The following is a 16889-nucleotide window of genomic DNA, read 5'->3' as shown; positions in this document are numbered from 1 at the left end:
AGAAAATTAGCCTGGTTTAAGGAATTAGAGCAATGCGACCACATAATTTGTTTGATCTGCACAGTGTGTACATCTGTATCCGTAGTCTAAATAACAAAACATTAGGAACATTTCATTTGGGATGACTGCATGACACAAAAGTATCCAAGTTTCCAATGCACAGCATCCAGGACTAAAAAGGCAGAAAAAAGCAAGGCATTACGGTGGGCAGGTGAGGAGCAGAATGCCACGGCAACAAATGAATCATACAAGGTCTAATCTTGTTATCCCGACACCTCGCTGACAGCACTGTAGCTTTCTTTCTCCACCATCTCTCCTCTTCCCCTCCTAATGATTATGGATCGGCCATTCTCTCCCATCTCTGTTGTGCCACGAGTGGGTTGGATATAGAAATGCCTCCAACGTGCACACGTCTAACTTCATGTTGTGTGCATACGGGTTTGTGTGCGTCTTTGTGTGCATGTGTGTGTGCGCCACTGCAGAGACATCGCAGACACCCCTTAAAATAAATGGGTTTCATATGTTGTGCCTCTGTGCATTGATCCATCAGCTTTATATCTTGCTGAGCCAGAAGCCAAAGCTTAGCACACAGTTTGATTTTAACAGGCTGACTGCACAGAAAGACTGTTCCTCTGCTCTACATTCGCTGCTTCATTCACTCACTTCTACCTGTTGATGTATGCTTGCATTTAAATTATTTTTTGCAATACAGCAATTCGAGTAGTTTAAAATTATTCCTTTATTTGGGTTTAATCAAATGTGGCACTGTAGACTTTTTGAATATAGATCATAGTTGCATTTTAGAATAAAACTATTAGGAAAGTCAGTATAGTACATTTTCAGTGATGCTTGTTTTTTCAGTATTGACCAAAGCATTCTCCCTAAAAAAGAAAGTGCATCACACTGTGATCCCTTGTTTCCTCATAGCATTTTTTAGGGATGATATGGCTTTTTACTAACTTTTAAAGCCTTACAAAGCCCTTTGTCTGTTGTCAGTCAATATGAAGATCTTGCATCATTTTCCATCCTAATTTAGTTCCTAATCACTTCCAAATCAGTGTAAATCCCCTTTTTCCAGTCTTTATTGAGTGTTGATGAGGCTCTGCTGAAAAAGAAATGAGGAATAGATTTTATCTACAGAGCACAAGATGTTTGGATTGTAAACCAAACCTGTGTCCCATTATGTTTCATGCTAAATACCACTGACTGAAGTCAACAAAACGTTGAGTTTTACACATTTGTGCCAGGTAGTTTGGGATCTAACACATCCTGGAGAGAGACATGTACAACCATCAGTGCTGCTGCTCACTGTGGTGGGAAAAACACATGCAAGGTTAGTTGACTGATTTTACTCATGTGTCTTATCGAGATAAAACAGAGATGGAGGGGAGACAGCATAATGAAATGGCAGCTAGCAGAAGACGAGATGTAGCGGGATTCCCCATTGAGCTCGACAGGAGACAGACAGATGTCTAAACCGATGGCATTTGTTTTTCCTCTTCAAAGGCAGACGCCGCTGTGTTGTCAGATAAATGAGAAAGCCTTGTTTGCTTTTTTTATTTATTTGGTGTTGCTTTTTGTTTTTTTGCTTTTCTTTTGTGAGAGAAGGGCCTATTTTATCCATTTCTTTTACCTTTAAGTGGAGTAATGCTTTTGTGGGGAGATCAGCAAAGTTCCCTTTCAAAGTTAAATTTTATGTCTGTTTATTACTTTGTTTTGCACTGGGATTTCTTACCTCTTCATACCTGTGGACTCACTGATGTGTATTTCTTCTCAACCACTTGGTATTGTGATAATCATTTATTTGTCTTTTTTACGTAGAGACTGATAATTGAATAGGTACATCATGTTCAGTCGAGAGGAAAACCCTTCTTCATTTTTACTTCCAAATCTGTCATCTGTTTTTATATCATGTTGCTTCCATTTAAAGACCCACACTTCCAATTACCTGCATCTCAACATGTTGCCTATTATTATGTGATTGATGTTAATCTACTTACTTTATATTGGCCTGTGCCATGACTTAATGTGACACATGGACCGACAGCACTTTGTCCTTGTCTTCATTAACAGGAAACCATGCATACAACGATACAGTACATGAAAAATAGCTTTGTCTGTACAGTTTAGTGTGTGTGTGTGTGTGTGTGTGTGTGTGTGTGTGTGTGTGTGTGTGTGTGTGTGTGTGTGTGTGTGTGTGTGTGTGTGTGTGTGTGTGTGTGTGTGTGTGTGTGTGTGTGTGTGTGTGTGTATGGGTGTGGGTGTGAGCGAGAGAGACCTCAGTGGGCAAATCGCATATACTATGAATAACAGCTCCATGAACATTGTCAAGTTGCTCAGAGTCAACAAAGACAGACACACACACACACACACACTCCCCCTCCCCTTAAGGTTCTATCTGTCCTCTCACTGCAGGATTTGGTCTGTAATAGTCTCACATCAGACAGGCAGGGTTGTAGGGTGAATCACAGCTCGTGGACACGCACGCCACAGAGCACTGCCAGAAATGCTGCTTACTGGCTCACTTACACGCACACAGACTATGTACACATGCAGTAGTAGATTGTACTTATAGGTCAAGCAAACACCTGGTAATGTTCCCCCCAAAAAATTGTATGTATGTACAGTATATTGGATGTATTTCATACTGATTTCAAAGTGTGAACCAGACTGTACATACCCGACCGGAACCGAATGTGCTAATATGTTTTTACTGTGATAAAGTAAAGGAGTAGTCAAACAATATACCAGTGACATTGCATACATGTTTTGCTGTTTGGTTGTATTTCACATTAATACGTAATGATAATGATGAAGTCATTTTATTACCACTAGTGGGGTGAATGCTAATACTACTACAATTTATATTCTGCCAGCAACAAAGGTTTTTCTATTTTGTAAATGCATGTACTCACAGAACTAGAGTTACATCCGTGTAACTCCCCTGCAATTAAATACACATTTTTTCATCTCTTGATCATCAGCAAATACAAGGATTTAACCTTACACACATGCTTGTTACATACATTAATTTGTGAACCAGGCATACATTTATAACTTTTAGCAGTTGTAAAAAAAAAACAGGGAAACTAGTTGGACTTGGCACTGTTAATAAGTTTGGGACAGATCCTGATGTAAATTTGGGTTTTTGTGGTCAATGTGTTGAACATCTAAAGCAAGACACTTTTAACTTCATCAGTTCCTTCTTCTGCGTCCCTGTGGGGGTTATTTGCTAATGACTCTGTTGTGCTAACACACTCACAAACATGCTTTCTCTCCTTCCTTCTCTCACTCACACACTGTACGTGCCCACAAAGCACAAACACATGCATGTGAATACATGCAAATGCTGTATACTCTTACACAAATGGTTTGCTATTAGGGTACATTAGTATGCATATGTGGTACCATGAGAGCACAAGAGTGTGCTTTTTATGTGTCAGTCTCAGTGTAACACTTAATTAGAAAATGCAGACGCTGAAAGAAACTCCCTGATTACATTACAATAGCAATTTGAAACTTCTTTACAAAGTTTCAAGCTAATTTGGCTTGTTTCAGTTGACCAGTCTTTCCTACTGACCTGTTGGTTGTGATGTATTGACTCTTCTGTCCAGCTAACTATTGACCAGGCTTATGTGTCAATGAATAGGCCGTGTATTCATATGTGGAGATAATGAGTTGAGTGAGTGAATTACTGTTAGCCAATAACTACTGTCCGCCTGAATTATTGCACTAAACAGCCTTCATTACTCATTCATTTTTCCCTTTCTTTGTTTTAAGTTGTTTTTAAATAACTTTGCATTTACCAAAACCAGCACCATGTTCACTTAGATGTGCTTGTGTTGTATTTTACAGTCAGGCCACATTTCTTCTATTAAATCAATTGTCCACTGGTTTAGTGTTTTTTTCATATAAATAATCTTGTAACAGAACTGTACAACTTTTCCTTTTCACACGCCAAAATCATCTCAATGTTTCCATAAATTAATGCTTAACAAAGTTTCTCATCACCTTTTCTTTAAATCTTTTATTTTTAAAGGAGGGGTCTGGTCTTATACAGTTTCATAATCAAATAGACTGCAAATTATTCACCCAAATTTACATGATAATTTAATGTAAGGCTTGCAGCACCAAACGGAAAATATACTTTCTTATTTTATAATATACGCCCGTTACGTTAAAGCCATTGCCAAATGAGTTGCTACAAAGCTATTTAAGCCTATCAGCTCCACACAACTCTCTCTGTAATTCTTAGTATGGCTATGTTTAGAAGTTTGTGTAATCTGGCTAATTTTGCCTGCAAAAGCTCGAGTGAATATAATTACCTCTTCTGAAGAGTTCATCATGTTTTTTTAATCCTCCTTCTCCCCATTGGCTACAAGCAACTGTTTGGAGGAGGGTTGGGGTTGTTGCGTGATCACCGAAGGCTTGTGTCATGTGCATTCAACAACATTATTGTTGTCATTACTTAGAATTCCTCATGGGGGCTACAGAAAGTACGCAACATAGCTTTAAAACCAATTTCTCCAACGTTTCTCTTCCCTTGCTCCACTTTGGAAAACCAATCCATCTACCTGGCATGCAAATTTAGGCAACAGTAAGTTATTAGATTTACACTCTACTACTGATATAGATGACCTTCAGATCTAATCATTACATTCAGTCCGGCATTCTCTCTTTTTAGTCTTTGAAAACCAATTCATTAATCCACATTTCACATCTCCACACAATCCAAGGTGACCTCACCCACCCTCTCATATGAAAAACCCCTTGCTTAAGGAGTGAGTGCCGGAATAGACGAGTTTACAAAAAAAAGACACTTTAGACAGCCGACACACAAACATGGCTGCCAAAAAGGATCCCCTGCCTGCCTGTCACTGATAAATCACTCATTTTGCACACACACATGGCCGTTCACATACTGCTATACCCACTCAAACACACAGCTTTTACCCTGTCCCCTGCCATTCCCACTCCCCCCCACCTAGTAGGCCATGCAGTATGTTTGAGGAGGTTCATTATTGTAGCCTTTGACCCCAGGGTGTGGGAGACCTCTGCCATTAGACTCCATTGTAACCAAGGTTATCCAGGGACATGTCGGTTAGTGTGGAATGATGTGGCCTGCCACTGGTCTAAGTGGCAGCCTGATGGATCTGTCAGCAGCACAGACACACATCATAGACATGATTAGAGAGATAGAATGAGAGAAACAGATAATAAATGAGGATAGAAGAGAAGGACCAAGAGGAGGAAGAGTGTCAGAATTGGGCTTGGGTGGGAAGGGTGTAATGATGAAGATTTGAAAAGATGGGGGATTGATAAAAGATAAGGACTAGGAGCTAGCAGAGACTATGTCCAGATCGATTTACATGTCTCTGGCATTGATCAAACTCCCCCGTGTAGAGAAGTTACCTCCTCCTCACAAAGGATGACTGATACAGTGATTATCAGAAAAGCCTGCTGTTCTGACTGTGTATTCATGTGTGTTTGTGTGTGCGCACATGCCTTTGTGTATTAGTAAGGTCCACTGGGTGGAGGTCAAGGCTAGAAACAGAAAAGAATGAAAGTAAGGTGGTGATTTTTTTTTCTCCAGTTCAACGAATATTGGAATATGTCATACAGATGTTATTTTATTTAGTTTTTGCTGTGGGACTAACTCAGTAGTGGGAGATTACACAACTAATGCTCACATTCCCTAACAAAATACTCTTAAATCCATCGCCCTGAGCCTTGTCTGTCAATTTATAAACCAATTTTGCATTAGCAGGTAGGAACACATGGCAAACATAATAATAATAAAAATAATAATAATAACAACGCTGATGTGTATTTGATATAGCACCTTTTACAGACATAGTCACAAAGTGCTTCACAAGATAAGCATTTGTGTAAATACAGTACAATCCAACAGATAATAAACAAGGGAAAAATGAAACTAAATTCCAAATTACCATTGCAAATTATTTCAAACCTAAAACACGATAGTTTACAAACAATATAGTACAATCCAACAGATAATAAACAAGGGAAAAATAAAATAATCATTGAATGACCAATGAAAATCATTCCAACGATTAAAACCTAAAACTAAAAGTTTACAGACAAGAGTCATAAGCAAATTTAAACAAATGTGTCTTCAACTGCTTTTTAAAAGCTTGAACAGAAACTGCAGACCGTAAGGAAGTAGGAAGGTCGTTCCAGAGGTCTGGGGTCACTGCTTTAAAGGAACGGTCACCCTTGGTTTTCAAACGAGTACGTGGGACCACCAGCAATCCTTTGTTTGAAGACCTGAAGGACCTGTTAGTAGTATACGGATGGAGCGGGTTAGAGATATAAGCAGGTGTCAGACCATGCAAAGCTTTATAGGCCACAGCAAGAACTTTAAATTGTATCCTGAACTTAATCGGAAGCCAAGGTAATGAGTACAAGATTGGAGTGATGTGCGACATCCTACTGGACCTGGTCAACAGCCTAGCAGCACAGGTCTGGACTAGTTGTAGACCGTCATGGGAGGGCTTGCTAAAACAAGTGAAAATGGAGTTGCAGTAATCAAGCTGGGATGAAACAAATCCATGGGCGTTTCTCAATATGTGTTCTTCTATGGACTTGTGTTCTTGTGAAACGTCATGTTTGGTGGCCAAAGTACTGACCCAATACACAAGTTAGCATTTGGCCAAAAACACTTAAAGTCCCCGGATGTGATCTCGACTCGCCCATTTTACCGAGGATACATCGGATGGTGACTTGTGTGAACTTGGCCGGGCCGGTATCCCAGCATTCAATTCGGGTGTAAAGCGCGTATGGTTTCCGGTACACAGATTTTCACAATTTACGTCAATTAGTAAATCAATAAATTCATTTTTGGGATGTTTTAAGGCGACAAATCAGCTGTGTAGATTTTGAATATAGGCAGTTCAACAAAAATTGATGGTGAATTAAAAAAGCCTTCGGAGTTGGAAAGCTCCACAACCCCCGGCGGGCGAGCTTGCTACGCCCGCCGGGGATGACTCTGGCGAGCCGGTCAGTCAGTCAGCTCACAGACCCCTCTGGCCCCACATTTAGACAGACCCCTCTGCCCCACATTTAGACAGACCCCTCTGGCCCCACATTTGGACAGACCACTGCAGCAGCAACAATGGAAGAGGAAAGCCAGGTCCACAATTGTAAGATATTTAAAACAATTTTTACCGCTGTTGTTATAGGATATATCCCCTCCTCCTCTATCCTCCTCCTGGCTCTCCTCACTCGCAGGCTCCTTTTCTGCTTCTCGGTAAAGTATAACGACGGCAGTGGCTAACGTTACCCAGTCCATCTATAATTTTTATACCTATTTTAACGTTTCTTTTCTGATTTCAATTAAAAGTGAATCCCGAAATATGTTACAAGGTTTTCTTCTCGCCGTTGTGTCGTTATTTATACAGTTATTGGCCCGTGATACTTAATAGCACTTTAGATGAAAACGTAACAAAACAACGAGGCGGTGTGAAAGGTGATCGTCCATGCTTTATTATGAAAACACACATCAAAGCTAACTATAAAGTGGCAAGCGCCCTCTATGCTGGGGGTGTTGCGCAATAACAGGAAGAACGCTTTGTCTCAAAACTGTCAACAGTGTTTTGTGTGCTTCTGAACTCGCGAGTACAGTCTTCCAGGTACAGCCAGCAAGTACGGTCTCCCCAAGAACACGAGTCCGTTCTTTGCTTACTTGGTATTGAGAAACGCCCCATGAATCCCAAGCTCAGACTGCAAAAAACAGCAAGTTTGGCAATGGTTCTTAATTGAAAGAAACCGTTGCGGTCAGTGATTTGATATGATGATCCAAACGCATGCTGTTATAACACCAAGATTTCTCAGTTTGGACTGTACAGCTCAAGAAAGAGACAGAGACCCCAAGAGCTCAGTAACCTCGGAAGGTGTAGTGTAGGGAGCAACAATAAGGACTTCCGTCTTATCTTCATTGAGCTGTAGGAAATTGTTTGACAGCCAATCCTGGATGGAAGTCAAACATTTGAACAGTTCTAAAACTTTGTCAGTCTCATTCAGGTTAAAAGAGACATATAGTTGGATGTCAAAAGCATACAAGTGATAGCGGATATCTCCAAATTGGCTAATTATATGTCCTCGGGGCACCCCGAAGCAAAGGGCAGCAGTTTCTGAACAGTATGGACCAAGTGACGTAGAAAAACATCTATCTGAAAGATAAGAGGTTAACCAATCCAGTGTTTTTCTGAGGTACCAACCCAGTGCTTAAGTCTCTCAACCAAGATGTTAAGATCCACCGTATCAAAAGCTGCGCTTACGCCCAAAAGCACCAAAACCGAGGATTATCCTTTGTCAGAGGACATAAATAAATCGTTGGACACTCTAAGAAGAGCGGTTTCGGTTGAGTGTTTCGGACGGAAGCCAGGTTGAAATTTGTCTAAAATGTTGTGTCTATTCAAGAGCGCAGTGAGCTGTTTAGCAACAATTTTGGGGGATTTTGGAAATAAAAGGCATCTTGGAAATGAGCCTATAATTCACGGGAATTGATGTTTCCAGGTTGGTTTTCTTTAGTAGTGGAAGATTTCCACTGTCGTTCCGCCCTCCGACATGTATGTCGGAAGCAGTGAATCCCGTCATTTAGCCATGGGGAAGAGCTGATGGAGGAAAAACGTCGCATTTTACTTGGAGCCACTTCATCTAAAATGAATAAGCAATATGTGTTGAATGAGTGGACTATTAATATCAGCATGAGAAGGCCATCTTTCACTTTGGTCAAAAGCTGCAGAAAACCTACTGGGCAGTAAATCTAAAGGAAAAGAGCATAGGCAAAGAACAAAACACAGTCATGGTCAGTAATAGGCAGCTCGTCAGAGCTATAATATTATCTTGAAGGTAACAAACATGACCTGCACACCAAAAAGAGTGCTTGGGTCAGACATTTGTGACCAATGTCTGTCTGTGTGTGTGTGTGTGTGTGTGTGTGTGTTGCCCTTGAAACCGATTTCTCCCCTCCCTGAGTGACATACAGCACTCTACAACCACTAACAGCTTTACTCCTTACATGCATGTGTAATCACACACACAAAAGATACACGTATGTACACACCAGCTTGGCTACCCTCTGTTCCTGGCAGAAGACACAGATTCTGCCCTACTGGCTCACTGACCAACATATGGATGGATGGAGGTGGCTCGTGGCTAGCCGTGATCAGTGGTTTGTTTGTACAGTGTATGTGCATCATGCGTTAATGTGTTCACATGTCACAAGTATGATTGGATAGCAAGCTGACTGATTTTGTCTGTGAGCCAGTAGCCAAGCTGTGCTGTCTCCTCCCCTTCTGCTCACTGACAGTTGGACCCGCGTCTACTTCTGTCCATCCTTTACCCCCATCCATACCTTACTTTTCCTTCACCCGTATATTAACTGATATATGCTTTCTCTATTGCATCATCCTCCATGCAAACCTATATTGTTTTATTTTGTGTGTTATTTTTTGCTAAAGACCGTACAATAGAAATGAACACAGAGCAAAGAAACAATTTATTTACAAGGGTCTTGGATTATGATTACAACATAGAGAAAAAATAAATTAATGTTATTCTGTATAGGACTTTAAAAAAAGAAAGAACATTTTACCAAATGAGTAAAACATTTTTTATATGTTTGGGCCACTGTATCTTATTGAAAGATGACATCTGCTAGTACGATGTGGAAGAAGATTAAGATAGATGAGTGTCTGGTTTAGTAAGAGAACATTCATAAATTGTGTTAACAGATATCCCACTCTGAGTTGTATCTTGTACATGAAAAAACATATTTGGAAAAAAGTAATATCATACATTGTGAGGAGTTGAAGAACATTTTATGAAGGGTTGCAAATCATTGAAAATATAATTTTATTAACCATGAGTACAGTGTGTCATAAAACCATGTTTGATGAATTTACACTTTAAAATGTTGTAATTCACAATTCAGCTTTTGAAAGATCTGGCAATATGGTACAAATTAATTAATTGTTGCCGACTGCTGTAGATATTTTGCCCATCCGGTCAAGTTAAACCATTTGGATGGAACATTCTCTCATTTCCTTGATTATCAAATGCCTTTAGCTTCTCACATCGCGGCCTCATCACCTTACCTTACCGTTATCATTTCACTCTCTTTGGGCTAATAAAAAGGTTATCCTTTCCCCATGTTGTGTTAATTAGCAACAAAAGAGAATGCAATACTCAGCTGCAAGACTTGACCGCCCTCAGGAGAGGGGGGGGAACAGGCACTGCCACTGTGCTCTGTGTCTCCCCTGTCTGTCTGTCTTCACTACTTTTGTCTTTTAGTCTTCTCCATTGCAGAGCATTACATGGCTTATGCTTCATCCCTCTAACACTTCCCTCATCCTTACTCTGTCTCTCTTTTGTTTTTCTATCCATCCAGCAGCTCTTGCATGCACCGTGGCTTCCATGTTAGCATAGCCACCCGCTTTTTTTATTTTTTATTTTTTTATCTGACACACATGGCTGCCCTGTTGACTTTGATCCTCAGATCTCAGTATCAAGGGACCATTCACTTGCTCGCCTGGGGGAGGTGACAGAAATGTCTGTGTTTTCCTTCTGTGTGCATGAGAGAAAGAGTGAAAGGCGAGAGGAAGAGAGCGAGAGGCAATAAGTGGAGAGTGAGAGATGACAGAGCCTGTGATCCAATATTTTCCCCTCTGAGATTTTGGGATGGTTTCTCTGTACGATTGCTCTGTGACATGTGTGACACGAATCTCATCTCTTTGCATCTTTGTTGTTGCCTGGCTATCTGTGATCCTCTGTCCTCTATCACTGGATTCTTAGAAACAGTGATGAAAGTATTGATGTCGCCAGTCATTTATTTGCTTGTCCATTCATGCAATAAGATCCAGGGCTGTAATTTAAAGAATCAATTGTGAGCTGATGGGACCATATATGCTAAACTGTCTCTCATCTTGTTGAAATTGAGGTGACACATGTGAGCACCAGAGACTGCTTTGCCTCATTTCTTTGTGTAGCTCCTTTGTTCCCGGTCCTTCTCTCACGTACTTTCCATTTTCTATTATAAAATACCATCTGCACCTGCAAATTACATCATAATTACAAGTAATAAATCACATGAGATGTACTTTTAAACACAACATCAAAATTAAATTCCAGGGTGAAGAAAATATGCTTTCAATTTGGAGGATAAGCATAATGCAATATTTTTTGCTTTCAACCATCTTAGTTGTGGTTATCACCTTAACAGTATTCACCACCGCAATTCCAACATATTGATCCATTGAGTGTGGCAGGATATGACACAGATGGGAAACCCTGTGGGTCGACGCGTTGCCAATCAGCCCCTCCACCAACAGACTCCGGTTCTGATGTCTTCTGCTAATGATGTCCATTCCACAACGATAACCAACAAGCTTCACTAGACAAATTATCTCCCCGTCAAATAGCTCATTTGGATTAGTGTCAGTTCTCGCAATTTTGTCGGACATCTGATGAGGTGTATTTTTTTCTTCCCTATTCCACCTCCACTAACCCTGTTTGGTTTTTGAAATGTTTTGTAAATTAGAATTATATTGAACTTTTGAACACAAGAAGGATGATGAAAAGAGAAGGTGTGCTTCTCATCTGACCCCCCTTCTGTCTGTCAGTGTGTGTGTGTATGTGTGTGTGTCTCGGTGAAATGTGTCCAAGCGCCTGCTAATAAGTTGAGGCCTAATGAAGTGCCATGGAGATATGGAGAGAGCTGTCCACACTCACAGATGTGCAACTTAATGAGAGAGTGTGGAGCCATGTACAGGAGCCAGAAAAAGAGGATGACCACCTGGCATGTATACTAGAATGAAGTTATAGAGGTGTTTGATAAGTGTGTGTTTGAGACTTGTGAGCGAACAGTTAGTCACTATGTGTGTAATAAATGCAGTTATTGTTGGTGTTCTACCTGTCTCACTCACTTCCGCTTGTAGGTGGAAGCAAGCAAGGTATAAATGTATTCGTCAGAAATTTCTTTTGATAGATAACTGTTGGCCATTTAATGAAACTGTTGCAAAAAAAGAACAGTGAGTGCGCCACAGATTTACATTAGTGTGTTAATCAATAGCTAATCTTGCAGTAAGCAGGCAGTTGTACAGTTAAGTCTTCACATTAAGCCTTATTTCTCTTATTTCAATTAACTAAAAGGAGGCACTTAGAGAAAGCTTAGGAAGCCAGCTGCTGGCTCTGTAGCGTTTCGACAGCTCATCTCTCCCCGAGTCCTGGGTAGAATTAGTCTCACTGCAGGGAGCCCTGCTGCCAGCTAGCTAGCTAGCCACCATGGGATCATTCCTAACAACACACCTCTGCCTCAGGTGAGAAAGTGGCATGGTGTACTGCTGGCGATAGTGCTCATTAGTCCCTGGATTAGCCCTGATTAGCCTAGCCGTGACTCCCACTGATACTCCATGCTAATGTTAATTACGTATTTACCACTTTACCCTTTCTAGACAAGCTGTGCGCCTAGCTTTATCAGCTCTATATTCTCCCATGACTGTTTCTTGGCTTTAGCTTCAACACCAGTTGCACTGTAACACATTTTCTCTTCAGTGACTGAATACAAGCTAATTCAGCTGGTTTTGTTTTTTATCACACACACAACACAGAGTGTAGATAGGGATGCTTCTATTTAAGCAGAGAATAATCAGAAAAATGTGAGAATGTCAAGATAGGTTTCCAGTAGGCAACTTGAGCTGACAGCACAGGTGATCACTTAAAGTGCTTTAAGCAATGTCACGCGTGTTTTAGGCTAGAACATTGGTTGTCACATACAGCAAATATCTCCTCACCATCCACGAGCTGCCTGTCCCCAGAACACACTGTAAAAAATGTGGTCTTTGTAGACAGCCCAGGGTCTACAAACGGCAACAAAAACAAACCGTGTCCACCTGCACCACAAAACAAGCACAAACAGTGTTCCAGCGTTCCAGCCAATAATCGACAGAAGGATTTGGGGGGGGGGGGGGGGGGGGGGGGGGGGGGGGGGGGGGTTAGTGCAAAGAAGGGAGGGGCAAGCTAGTCTTGTTTTGTTTGAAAATACTTTTAACGTCAACAAGAAGGAACGTCATCCAACATCGCTTAGAGCACCTTTAATACAAGCGGTTTTGAAATGAAAAACAATGGGGAAGCATAATTAAGTGGGAGGAACCTGATTTTACGCCTGGTCAAGCATAAAGCATTGTGGGAGTTTAACAAAAACAGAGTTAGCTGGCAGATCAGAGCTTTGACTTCATTCCACATGTTTATAAAGTTAAGCCACAGTGATTGTGACATTAATGCAGCGTGAAGGCTGTCACAGGCAAGTGACAAAGTAAAATTGACTTTGACGAGATGAGGCAGAGGAGCCTTTAACTCGCACTGTCCTTTCATCTCGATTATAGTCAGTTAAATCGAGACACAGAGGGTAGAGGAGAGGATAGACAAGAAAGATGGGCAGACAACCACACGCAGAGAAGGAGAGCAGCACAGGGGGCTAAAGATTAGCAGGGGCTTCTGTCGAAATGGGTTCCATGCAGATTTCCCATGGCAGCTGTACATGCTGACACCAGCTCTACGGAGAAGCTGACACAAATCCAAACTGATGTGCTCGATTTTGTTTAAATTCAGAACTTACCTGTCTCATAGTACGCATTATATGTGTGTCTCAGCAGCTCTGTAATCAAAAAAACGGAAAAAGAAGTTGTATGGACTCAGCTGTCTGCTTGTTTTGGACACAGTGTTGTGTTTATATGTACACAGCCTCCTAAGGTAGACCTTGATGAACCTTAGTGGACATGTTGTCCACAAATCACCTTCAGGCTGTCCTCTGAAATTTGGGGTGTCTGACTCTAGCTAAGTTTCCATCCACTTGCCAATCAAAATATTTGAAGTTAGGTAAAAAAAACCTCATGAAAATAAAGCTGGTGAAAGTGTGTTTCCATCAAACGGCTTTAAAGTGAATAAAAATCTGTGCATAATGTATATCAAATTGATTTGAGACCCTTTATGGTTTTCATCCATTCATCTTCATCCGCTTATCCGATATCTGGTCGTGAGGGCAGCAGCTCCAGTAAGGGACCCCAAACTTCCCTTTCCCGAGCCACATCAACCAGCTCTGACTGGGGGATCCCGAGGCGTTCCCAGGCCAGGTTGAAGATAAAATTCCTCCACCTAGTCCTGGGTCCTCCAGCTGGACATGCCTGGAACACCTCCCTAGGGAGACGCCCAGGAGGCATCCTTACAGCAGTAGAGCAGCGGCTCTACTCCGAGCTCCTCTCGGATGACTGAGCTTCTCACCCTATCTCTAAGGGAGACACCAGCCCCCCCTCCTGAAGAAACCCATTTCGACCGTTATTACCCTGGATCTTGTTCTTTCGGTCATTTTATGTTGTTTCCATTCATATTCACACTGAATCGCACAACTTTCAAAAGAACATTTGCAAAGGTTTTCTAGACAAATGTATCGCGCCATCTACCAACACATGATCGATATAGCTATAATAAGAAAACAACAACGCTATCAACACATTGCTATGATGATGCAGATGCAACTTGCCTTTTATTGCGAGACAACTCTTTTTTGAGACATGTCTCGTTGTTTTAGCGGCTTGCAATTATCCAGAGGACATCTCACGGCTTGTCGTAACCTTTGTTGGCCATTTTCTTCGCGAGTTCCTGACAAATTAAATTCAAAAAGTCTCTCGTCTCCTCGTTTTTTCACTAACCGTACGTACATACTGCCGCTTTACTTGCCCATACTTGCCCTAAACTGTTAAGGGCAAGTAAACAACATTCATTGTTTATTTGGCAAACAGGGCTTCCTTTAGGGTTTATTGCATAAGCCGTATATCGATCAAGAGAAAATCCTATGAGACCGAACGTATTTTCTTTGAGTCTATATTCATGAAATTCCATCAAATTTTGTTTCCATAAAGCATTTTTCATTCGATATCACTTAATTCGGATGAAAACATGTGGATGGAAACATAGCTTTGGATGGGTTGTTCTACTTTATGTTTCTTATCAAACCAGCAGATTTATGTTCACCTTAAGAAAACCACCCAACTATGCGGAGAGGACACCATTTTTAGTGAGATAAGACAAACACAAGCTGTTTTCCTTGAGTTTTTGAAGCAACCTACATGTTTTTTTCCTCCTGAGATAGCAGTGTTTGCTGGCCTGGTTGCCAACCAGAGTGTGGTCAATGCTTATCTCTGTCCTTTCTGCCAGTAGAAAGTGCCAGTCAGCTACTTTCATTGGTTTATGTATTTCTTTTAAGCCCTTCTGCTGGTTGTGTGAAGTGTTATTACAGATTGCTGCCTCTCAGATTTGTCTCTCACACTGTAACCTTAACAGGTGACCTCAGAAAAACGATTGGCGAAAACTCATCATAGGCACTTTTTAGGTCAGTCTCCCTGGTACTTCAGTTTAGGGGGCAGTGAGAGGAAAGTTGCGATTTAAGAAGGCAGATTAGGACAGTCGGTCCAAGAGTGCTTTTAGGAATGCAACTGTGCTGATATTACACTAATCAAATTTCTTTTTTTCTCTCTTTCTCTACCTATCCCTCTCTCAAACAGGTGGAGCGAGAAATAGCTATTCTGAAGCTCATAGAACACCCACATGTTTTAAAGCTACATGATGTCTACGAAAATAAAAAATACTTGTAAGTATCACCAGTGGATTGTGGTCCAGTTTTGACTGTGATAATAGAAAATCACAAATACTGTTTATTGCACACACTGAGTAATTGCTTGTTTGAAAACTGTTGCGGTTCACATTATTGTCTTATAAAATACCACAGATTGTTTTGTTGGCCCACAGAGCATTTTTGATTGGTGTATTATGATTGGAGGGCATCAATGACAGCCTTGGAGGGGCAGATGCTCCATTAGTATTGGCATGAAGCATTTAATTTGGTTGCATGCGCTAGGGGACTGCTAATCGGGAGAGGAAGACTCCGTAATGTAAACACTATGACATGCTTATCAGAGGCAACACCATTGCATTAAGAAACATTAGTCATGGAGAGTGGCAGCCCCATTAGTCTGCTTCACAGGAAGGCACACACATACATCTATTAGCAAACTTTAACAGTGGTGAGTGACAAGCCCATCAGTAGCTTATGGTGGCCCTCTTGATCTACGAAGGACTGTTTGTCAACTAAATTCAATTAATTCTCATCTTGAGCTTTCAGGCCAAATGGAATTGGACATGCAGTACTGTACATGTCATCCTTTAAGATGATAGAAATAGCACAATATTGTGATTCATGGCATAATTAGATCATTAAAATGACATTTTGTACCCACTGCTTCATCACTTTTGACAGTTGGTCACTCATTGCGTCACAGAAGACAAATTGCTTTACATTTGAATCACCAGTGACGCAAGTACACTCCACGCTTCACATCAGTGATGTAAGTTTAAGATGAATATTGTTCAGATTATTCTCTACTTGGAAGCCAATAAATGATGGACACACAGCGTGTTTTTGAGTTGCAGTCCCGGAGCTCTTAAGATTTATTATGCTGCTGGCACAGGTGTGTGTGTGTCTGTCTGTCTGTCTGTCTGTGGGTGTGCATGTGTGTGTGTGTGTGTGTTTGTGTGTGCGCGCGCGTGCAAGAGGTGAAGGAGAAGTGCAAGAAGTTTGATACATAGCCCACCAAAATGTTATTTATGTATATTTCATTGCTCAAAATGAATGATCAAACTGTGATGTTGATATATTATTATGCTTGGAGTGAAAAATGGTCGCTGAAATAAAAGCTCAATAGTCTAAGAGACCATTATAAGTACACTTGATTTGTAATAGTGTTGCTATTTTTATTGCAGTGTTGAAAAGATAAATTGACAAATGCACACATGCAAGACCTATTCATATTTGT

At 40.9% G+C, this 16889-nt stretch overlaps 1 protein-coding gene across 12 annotated transcripts in view; it reads left to right on the top strand.

Annotated features, from left to right (window-relative positions):
• Positions 1-16889, top strand: part of brsk2b (BR serine/threonine kinase 2b) — a 166191-nt gene that overhangs the window by 99837 nt on the left and 49465 nt on the right. For all 12 annotated transcript variants that reach the window (XM_034878760.1, XM_034878764.1, XM_034878763.1 and 9 more), the window contains one exon: positions 15582-15667. In XM_034878760.1, the coding sequence (XP_034734651.1) occupies positions 15582-15667 (86 nt within the window). The remainder of the gene's footprint in view (positions 1-15581; positions 15668-16889) is intronic.

This window comes from Etheostoma cragini, chromosome 8 (genome assembly GCF_013103735.1).
Source record: "Etheostoma cragini isolate CJK2018 chromosome 8, CSU_Ecrag_1.0, whole genome shotgun sequence".
Classification (NCBI taxonomy): domain Eukaryota; kingdom Metazoa; phylum Chordata; class Actinopteri; order Perciformes; family Percidae; genus Etheostoma; species Etheostoma cragini.
This window is presented reverse-complemented; position numbering and strand designations above follow the sequence as displayed.